A 10047-nucleotide genomic window follows, 5' to 3' on the forward strand; every position below is an offset into this window, starting at 1 on the left:
ATTTTCTTTATGTATTATATTTATTGTGACCGAAAATATTGGAGTTTAAAAAACAAAGCTGATGTAGAGGGTTTAGTTTTCATTAAGACAATGTTCAAATTCATTTTGATTTAAAAACCAACCTGGACATCTTTCTAAGTTTCATCCTACTAGACATCTTATTATGTTTAATGCCAACTAGAATACATACAGTAGAGTAGAATCAAGCACTACGTATGAGATCTTTAAATGCTTTATGCTTTAAAGGGGACATTTCTTTAAATTGTTGATGTCTTCAGAGTGTGTGTGTTAAGTTTTAACTAAAAATATCATATAGATAATTTTTTATAGCATGTTAAAATACCACTTTGTAGGTGTGAGCAAAAAAAGTGCTGTTTTGGGGTGTGTCATTTAAAATGCAAATGAGTTGTCCTCTACACTAAATGTCAGTGCTGTGGTTGGATAGTGCAGATTAAGGGGTGGTATTCCCCTTTTGACATCACAAGGGGAGCCAAATTTCAATGACCTATTTTTTCACATGCTTGCAGAGAATGGTTTACCAAAACCAAGTTACTGGGTTGATCTTTTTCACATTTTCTAGGTTTATAGAAGCACTGAGGACCCAACTATAGCACTTAAACATGGAAAAAGTCAGATTTTTTATGATATGTCCCCTTTAAATTTAAAACAAATCACACGCTGACTGATTATTATCACACTTTTGATTGATTTGTCTCATATGAACATGACTGACTTTGCTGACCAGTCTCAGAGTACGATGACTGACCTCTGACCTGTAGCCCAAGACACATTTGTCACCACTGCCATGCTGAACGAGAACCCACATGATGGGCAAAAAAATGCCCATATATAGTCACAAAAAGTGGGGCAAATTAAGAAAAATTGACTTTGTATGTGAGTAGGTCGTATGGGAAATGTTTGAAAACCAATGTTAGGAGCAGAGCAGAGCAGAAGAAAAGCTGAGAGGTTTTCAACACTTCAGATGAAATCAGACTGTAAACAGTGAGACCAAATCAGGCGCCTTTTTATGTAAAGATGAAATACTTTGATTCAACAAAGATGTAACAAGTTTCTCACATCATCTAAAGCAAATGATATAAAGGCTTGCAGTGATTTAAATCATGCAGTGTGTTGAAGAGTGTAAATCTTGTGTAAATCAATACAGTGGGAACAGAGAGAAACAAACAGCACCCCGTGGGAGTTTGGCAGTTCTGGGAAGCTACAGTACAGGGTTAAAGATACAGTACTGTACGTCAACACAGCGTCACATAGGCCGTCCTCTCTCTCTCTCCTGACTGCTTTCACTGGCCGCTGCACAATGCTCCTTCCTGCCAACTAATCGCAGTACATGCGCCCATGCATACAGGCAACCATCACATGAGGAAGTGTTGATAGTTCTCTTTTCCTCTTTCACCCTGCTTTCATTCAGTTCTGCCCACCCGTCCAGTCCTCCTTTCACTCCAGACTCGAATCCTCCCACAGCTGAGACTCTTTATCACAGGAGATCGTCCTTCTCCTGAGCTAGAAGGAAAGGAGATCCATGGAGGCGTCCGTACAGGAGAAGGTACCAGCGGGAAATGAATCACTGCCATCTCTGCCCACTCTCAGCCCGGCCGTGCCACCTTATGTCAAGCTGGGACTGACGGTGGCTTACACCATCTTCTACTCGCTGCTCTTTGTTTTTGTGTACGCTCAGCTGTGGCTTGTGCTGCGCTACAGACACAAACGTTTCAGTTATCAGACGGTCTTTCTGTTTCTGTGCCTGCTGTGGGCCGCCCTGCGCACCCTGCTCTTTTCTTTTTATTTTAGAGACTGTGTGACGGCCAACACGCTGGGACCGTTTGCTTTCTGGCTGCTTTATTGCTTTCCAGTTTGTCTTCAGTTCTTCACGCTGAGTCTTATGAATCTTTACTTCGCACAGGTGAGTTAGAGACATCTGTCCTTTGTACTCTGCAATTGACTGTTGAAGAAATGTTAAATGTAAGACAACTTTATGACAACTTAAAGTAGATTTGATGTGATATTCCTTGGATATACTTTATATAAAGAGTAATTATTCACTATGGTATGTTGATATCATGACAATATCATGACAGGTGAAGTATGAAAACATTGCCTGTAAAACCACACATTATATTACATTAGATTAAGTTTGAATAACACAGTTTTAGAAAAAGCAGGCGTTCACATGTACCAATATAAAACAGTTCTTCCTGTTTTCATTCTCAATAATGCTGCGTACATGCAAATGAAACACACATGTGAGAAAAGAACCAGAACTGAAACCATTTCATCTGTTCAGATTCATTTACATTTCCCTGCTAACTGATCAATGCATTTGACATGAATATGTAATGATGAATGAAGACAAAACGTGTTTTTTAAAACAGCAGCTGCTTAAAATATCTCAAAAACATGAAGTATAGCAGATAGCTTTGATATTTTGTTCATTCAGATGTTTTCATGTACTGTGTATTAATGGAAACTACACACAGTACACTTCATCTCTTCAGACTTCATCTGTCATGTGAATTCTGTTATATTTCAGCGAAACACCTTTGATCTTAATGTTTAAATGATGTTATATGAGCTTTAGCCTCGACAGCTGAAGCTCTGTGTTTATGTTTAACTGATTTGTTATTCTTGGTTAAAAAGTTTTGAGCTCTAATGCCTTACGTATGCAAGGTATTCACGCTAACCTGCTGTCTGTTTTCTGGAACAGGTGATTTTTAAAGCAAAGTCTAAATATTCACCAGAACTTCAAAAGTACAGGTGACTATAGATTCACATTTTTTTTTTACAATTATAGATAAGGTTTCTATTTTAAACTTAAAGGGGACATATCATGAAAATCTGACTTTTTCCAGGTTTAAGTGCTATAGTTGGGTCTCCAGTGCTTTTATCAACCTAGAAAAGTGAAAAATATCAACCCAGTAACTTAGTTTTGGTAAACCATTCTCTGCAAGCATGTGAAAAAATAGGTCATTGAAATTTGGCTCCCCTTGTGATGTCAGAAGAGGGATAATATCACCCCTTAATCTGCACTATTCAACCACAGCCCTTCCATTTAGTGCAGAGATCAGATGATTTGCATTTTAAAGGACTCAACCAACCACACCTACCAAGTGGAAATTTTAAAATGCTATAATAAATTATCTAGATGATATTTTGAGCTAAAACATACGTACTCTGGAGACACCAAAGATTTATTTTACATGTTAAAAAAGTCTTGTGAAATGTCCCCTTTAAAAGGACAGTTCACCTTAAAATGAAAATTCATCCTCATGTTGTTCTAAACCTGTATGATTTCTTTTTTTCTAATAAACACAAAAGATGATATTTTGATAAATGATGGTAATCACCCCGCTGATTGTAACAACTGACTTCCATAGTAGTAAAACTAAAATTATGGAAGTATTGTGATAAATGACAAAGAAGATATTTCGATAAATGATGGTAAGAACACAGTTGATGGTACCCATGAAATTCCACCGTATTGGTTTTCCTACTATTGAAGTCAATGGTTACAGTCAGCTGTGTGCTTACCATCATTTATCTTCTTTTGTGTTTATCAGAATATAATTAGTAAAGAAATTTATACAGATTTAGAACAACATAAATGATATTTGAAAATGATTTTTGGCGGGTTAAGTATCCCTTTAACAATAAATGTTTTTATAAAGATCATGAAGATCAGGAACTTATTGGTTGGCTTTTTGTACTGCATGCTTTCACTTTCTGTAGTATTTCACTGATCTCTGGAAAGCTCTACACTGTAAAAACAAATTTTGCACTAATTGTTTTTAAAGTTTAATCAACTTGGATTTACAAATCATTTTTATTGTATTGACTAGTAATGAGCAGCTATAACTTATAAAATAGTAAAAAAAATTATTAAAAAGTTGACAAAACTAAACTAATTTAACTTGTTTTAATAAATTACAGCAATTCATCACTTGAAATTACTTGTAAATCTTAGTTGATTAAACTTAAAAATTGAAATGCAAAAAGATTTTATTAACAGTGTGTTTAATGTGTGTGTGTATGTGTTTGTAATGTTGTATTCAGGTTTCCTCTGTACCTGCTCTCAGTGTTTATCAGTCTGGTCTTTCTGCTGGTGAATTTGACCTGTGCTCTTCTGGTGAAGATGACACAGGTAGACAGAGAGATCATAGTCCTGGTGCGAGTTGCCATCAATGACACACTGTTTGTCCTTTGTGCCATTACACTGTCACTGTCTCTCTACAAGATCGCCAAGATGTCTTTAGCAAACATCTACCTGGAGTCGAAGGTAACAGAGCCCTAAAACACAAATACAGAGACAATTAGTTATCTTTATATGACGGTATGATTATCATAAATATTACAATGATTGGGTATTTATTACAAATACGGTTTAAAGGGGTCATATGATGTTGCTTAAAAGAAAATTACTTTGTGTATTTTGTGTAATTCTTTACCGGAATAAGGTTTAAAAACTGCATACCGCACATTACATTATCCTATTTCTAGCATGCATGCGTTTTCGCCGCGGCTCGAGCCGCGCCTGAGACGTGCGTGTCATGCAGGCGGTGTGCACGGTCAAACCTGCTAACATGGAAGCCTAAATAAAAACGGCCACGCCACGCAGCTGAGACGCTCACGCCATGCAGCCGGTGTGAATCGGCCCTTACGCAGCCTACGGAGGCTACTCTGCTGCTGCTCTGTGCCCCCGCCCTCAGAATTTGTCATACGTCACTAAGAAAAGTGCGTACACTACGCTAATACTCTCTCCTGAATACAGAGGAGTCTAAGATGGTGGCGCTACCGGAAGGTATTTATTTTCGTTAATAAAGTTTTAAATATGGATATTTCTACAACAACACCGTGAGGATTACCCTCAGAAGACCTTTGTTTATCATCCTGGAGCCGTTTGGATTTAATTTGTGAAGGACGGACGCACTTTTTTTGGACTTGAAGGTCGTGGACCCCGTAACTTTACATTTAATCAACTGAAAGATCTAAAACATTTTCTAAAATATCCGAAAATGTGTTTGTCTGAAAAACGATGGACATATGCAACTCGGACAGCTTGGGGGTGAGTAAATCGTGGGTTTGATATCATTTTTGGCCGAACTATCCCTTTAAGCATGAGACAGAAATGTTACACCCCTTACCATATCTGGATTATCAGCTCCCAAAGCACAGCGTGTCCACGACATAGCGGTGGTGGCAACAATATTACAGTAAGAATAAAATGTACGCCTTTTTCTTTGCATATTCATATGGGCGGAGTTATGCAAACCTTCCCACACAGTGACGTAGATACGTGTGGGGTGATTTTGAATGAGGCGTTAAGGAAGCCTTCACTTTTAGAAAGATCTTTTTCAGATCTTTCATATGCACAAACTGCTTTCCACAATCCAAAGACAAAGGAAACCATGTGACCCCTTTATAATCTCATGTGAATTGTGTCAAATGCATTTAATCTCATGTCATTTCTTTATAGTCATTGTACAAGTTCAGAATGGTTAGCTGGTTAAACTGAACTTGTAAATGTTTACTGATATCCTGCATGTGCATTAAGATTTTTTTATTATTAATGAAGCTAAAAAAGTCAGAGAAATCTGTGAAGTGTTGCATTGTGGTCTGATGTGTTATCTCTGTTCTGTATAGGGAACATCTGTGTGTCAGGTGACAATAATCGGAGTGACTGTGATTCTGCTGTATGCATCTCGCGCATGTTATAATCTAGTGGTGCTCGTGCTGGCAAAATTTAAGAACATCAACCCATTTAACTACGACTGGTACAATGTTTCAGACCAAGTAGGTGCCACATTTGCACTGCCACTATTTGTTTCTGACTTGAAAAACATATATTTTCCTCTTAAGGGGATAGTTTACCCAAAAATTTTAATTATGTCATTATTGACTGACCCTCATGTCGTTCCAATCTCGGAAGACCTCTGTTCAACTTCAGAACATAGTTTAAGAGGTTTTAGATTTAGCCTGAGAGTTTTCTGACCCTCCATTGAAAATCTATGTACGGTATACAGACCTGGAAGAGAAGACAATGCTGAATGAAGTCGTAATTTTTGTTACTTTTAGACCAAAATGTATCTTTGATGCTTCAAAAAATTCTAACTGACCCACTGATGTCACATGGACTACTTTGATGATTTTTTATTACCTTTCTGGACATGGATAGTATACCGTACATAGGTTTTCAATGGAGGGTCAGAAACTGTAAACATCTTAAACTGTGTTTCGAAGATGAACAGAGGTGTTACGGGTTTGGAACGACATGAGGGTGAGTTATTAATGACATAATTTAAATTTTTGGGTAAACTGTCCTTTTAAGTGTAAATAAAGCCATCTATAGGTTAAAATGTGTCAAATAAGTCCTACTGAATATGTATGTGTGATGTTTCTCATGCTTAAATTGGGGTTAATATTATTGTGTCTTAATGTATTGTCATTAACTGTGATACTGTATGTATAACTGTTTAGATGTTTTCTTTATTTAAAAGGCAGATCTGAGGTTGACATTGGGAGATGCTGGATATGTAGTTTTTGGGGTCATCCTGTTTGTTTGGGAGCTGTTGCCCACCTCATTGGTGGTCTTCTTCTTCAGAGTTCGTAAGCCAACTCAGGACAGGGTATGAAACGCTTCCTACATCAATTCTTGAATAGCTGAAGTTGAATAATTCACCCAAAACTGACCCTTTATTTTCTTTATCCTGTGAACCACAAAAGAAGATGTTACAGTTTAAAAATTTTATAAAACTTCAAGGGATCATTTGGGGTTTCTGCAAAGATCCTCCAGGCGCCTCTCATGTAATGAAGGAACCCCAGTCTAGACCAGCGTTTCTCAACCAGGGGGCCGTAAAACCTCAAAAGATTTCCAAGGCGGCCTCAAGATGACTTAAGTTATTTCTTATTGTTATTATAAAACAATATAAAAATATTTTTATGGACAATAGGGGGGGCCCTAAAATATAGGTTGAGAACCACTGGTCTAGACATTAAAGGTGGGGTGCATGATTTTTGAAAACACAAGGGAGTCGGGCCGTGTACCAAAACACACTTGTAGCCAATCAGCTGTAAGGGGCGTGTCTACTAACCGAAATCGTTGCCTGGGTTGCGTATGTGTGGGGCGGATCTATCAAAAGAAAGTCCAGATTCTATTGGGGTAGAGGCGTGTTTGTTTAGGTGATTTCAAATGTCAACATTGGCTTTCAGAGATCATGCACCCCGCCTTTAAATTCTCCTTTTGTGTTACACAGAAGAAGAAAAGTCACACAGGTCTGAACTTGTGACATGAGGACGAGTAAATTAAACATCTGAATATACTCAAGATTGACGTGTCTAAGCCCTCCCCTTATCTCTCTCTTCTTCTTTGTCATTGGCTGCTAGAATACATCGGTAATCCCTGGACACATGTTCTCATCTAGAGCGTACTTCTTTGACAACCCGCGGCGTTATGACAGTGATGATGATCTAGCATGGAGTATAATACCACAAAACATTCAAAACAGGTATGATATAGCAGATATTTAGATTACTGTGTAAATACTACAAAGCCAACTCACTGTGTATTCAATCTGAAATGTACGCTTTGTACAAATTTTTCAGGATTCCTTAAAAGTGATGTGTGTAATTTATTTTTTAGATGTTAAAATTAAGGATGCACTGATATATCGGCATACAAAACATTTTTTCCCACAATCAGGCACATCGGGAGGTTGGATTGGGTGACAATCACAACAGAATTTGTACGCTCTGCACTTTTAGGATTTTATGACATATTACTTTGATACAAGGAGTAAAAAGCAAAACTATCTGTATGTCATTGAATATCAGTAACGGAACAGAAAGTGGTGCATCCCTAGTTTAAAAGTGTTGATTTAATGTGAAAATATTATCAACACTGATGTTTTTGAAACATAGCTATGTTGTTTTTGATCTCAGTTTTAGGTCAGACAGTTATGATTGGAGCTATAACAACAGCAGATTCCCTACAGACACTGAGGGAGAATCTCATCTACCACCAGAGGATTTAACTCCATACTAAATTATCTTCAATGAGGAGCCTTTATTTTGCACATACCTATATTGTGATGGGTAACAGTATATACTATGAACTTATGTACCAGTATTTATTCTGGAATCTCATTAGAAGACAACAGCAGACATTTGTAGGTAAAATCACGTTAATTTTCTCCATGAAGACATTCTTTGAAATTATTTGATGTATGCTTTAAACTTCAAAATTTAACATAAAAGTTGTGTTTATATTTTTACACTACTTACAGGATCAGTAGTTCATGCTCTCATTACATTAAAGGTGCAGTTTGTAGATTTTAGCGACATCTAGTGGTGAAATTGCGAATTGCAACCACAATCCACAGCTCACCCCTCCCTTTCGAAGCGCATAGTGAAGCTACGGTAGCTGTCACAGGACAAACATGTCATCGTCTGAGACCACATAGTGATGAAACGCGCTATGTAGAGCAGTTTGTTTATTTAGGGCTACTGTAGAAACATTGCCGGGCAAAATGGCGACTTCCATGTAAGGAGACCCATTGTGTATTTAAATAAAAATGTCGCATTGTAAGGTAATAAAAACAATATAGTTTATTATATAAGGTCTTTACAGACCACTGATAATCTAGGTATGTATATTATATTGGTTTTTTTTGTTAAGAGAGCCTTCTAAAAGTTACACAGTGCACCTTTAAGTACATTTATATTTATGCATTTGGCAGATGCTTTTATCCAAAGCGACATTACAAGGTATACATTTTTTATCAGTATTCGTGTTTCCTGGGTTCGAAGTCGAAGTTTGTAACATTGCCTTGGTTTGAGGTTAAGATGTCTTCAATGAAGAATTGTTTTAAAATATCTGTAGTAAAAATGACTGAGAGAAATATTTCCTGAATCAAACCATTGTGTGACATTATCACTCTTCACAAACATAACAAACTAATGCAATTCATTCAATATCAACACTGTATTAATCCTTAAACTGTATGTCTTTACACTGTCAATAATATATACAAGAATATGGATTATTGTCAGCTTATTATTTTAACATTACACACTGATACATAACTGAATCTTTATTTGAGATGTGTAAAGATGTGACATTCTCGTATAAAAATATTTTTGTCTCTGGAGAAACTGAATTTTATCCAAACTTCTGCAATATAACATATTAACAGATTTATATTTTTTTCTTTTTAAGACAATTAAATGGATTGTTATCCATTGTTTATATAAATACATTTGTAGTGTTTGACTGTATGTACAGTTTTTATCTCTTTAAGCCTTTGCACTGCTGTGGTGTAAAAAGTCACTTTGTAAAACTTTGTTTTCTACATTAATAAAAGAAAATCTCTTTAATTGAGATGAAATGAACTTCATTGTGTGATATCATTTAATATATGGCAGTGTGACTGATACAACATTTACAAATTAATCTCCATTTTAATTACTAAATTTAAGGTTGCAAAATCTTACATCTTTATTAGTAAACACTACTCATTTAACTACATACACTGGCAGAAAAGTGATATTTAAAGGATTGTGGGCTGTAAACAATAATGCTGCTGTTGTTGTCAATGTTTCTCTTCAGACTCAAACTATAACTGGTCTTCCAGTATAATACAGTGTTGTTTGGCTTTAAAGACATTTCCCATGACTTTTTTAAGATGTCAAATAAATCTCTGGTTTCCCTAGAATATGTCTGTAAAACTTTAGCTCAAAATACCATAAGAAATATTTTTTATAGCATGTTAAAATTGCCACTTTGTAGATGTGAACAAAAATGTGCCGTTTTGGGTTTGTCCTTTAATATGCAAATGAGCTGATCTCTGCAGATTAAGAGGTGGTATTATCCCCTTCTGACATCACAAGGGGAGCCAGTTGTCTATTTTTCACATGCTTGCTTTTGGTTTACCAAAACTGTTACTGGGTTGTTCTTCTCATATTTTCTAGGTTGATAGAACAACTGGGGACCCAATAGCACTTAAACATGAAAAAGTCCAATTTTCTTTTTTTAATTAA

General features: G+C 36.3%; 1 protein-coding gene across 1 annotated transcript; it reads left to right on the top strand.

The window, feature by feature from the left end:
- Positions 1-1114: 1114 nt before the first annotated feature.
- On the top strand, positions 1115-9561 carry gpr137ba (G protein-coupled receptor 137Ba). The gene is made up of 7 exons (XM_065296237.2): positions 1115-1921; positions 2723-2772; positions 4069-4291; positions 5656-5805; positions 6510-6638; positions 7396-7517; positions 7951-9561. The coding sequence occupies exons 1-7, from the start codon at positions 1541-1543 to the stop codon at positions 8051-8053; spliced, it is 1158 nt and encodes a 385-aa protein (XP_065152309.1). The 5' UTR covers positions 1115-1540; the 3' UTR covers positions 8054-9561.
- Positions 9562-10047: the final 486 nt, after the last annotated feature.

Source organism: Paramisgurnus dabryanus, chromosome 20 (genome assembly GCF_030506205.2).
Source record: "Paramisgurnus dabryanus chromosome 20, PD_genome_1.1, whole genome shotgun sequence".
NCBI lineage: Eukaryota > Metazoa > Chordata > Actinopteri > Cypriniformes > Cobitidae > Paramisgurnus > Paramisgurnus dabryanus.

What these genes read in the sequence shown, in the direction of transcription:
- gpr137ba (XM_065296237.2), top strand. Translation starts at nt 1,541, where the DNA reads ATGGAGGCGTCCGTACAGGAGAAGGTACCAGCGGGAAATGAATCACTG. An exon ending in CCAGAACTTCAAAAGTACAG is followed by an intron (nt 2,773 to 4,068) that starts GTGACTATAGAT and finishes TGTTGTATTCAG; the next exon opens with GTTTCCTCTGTACCTGCTCT. An exon ending in GGTACAATGTTTCAGACCAA is followed by an intron (nt 5,806 to 6,509) that starts GTAGGTGCCACA and finishes TTTATTTAAAAG; the next exon opens with GCAGATCTGAGGTTGACATT.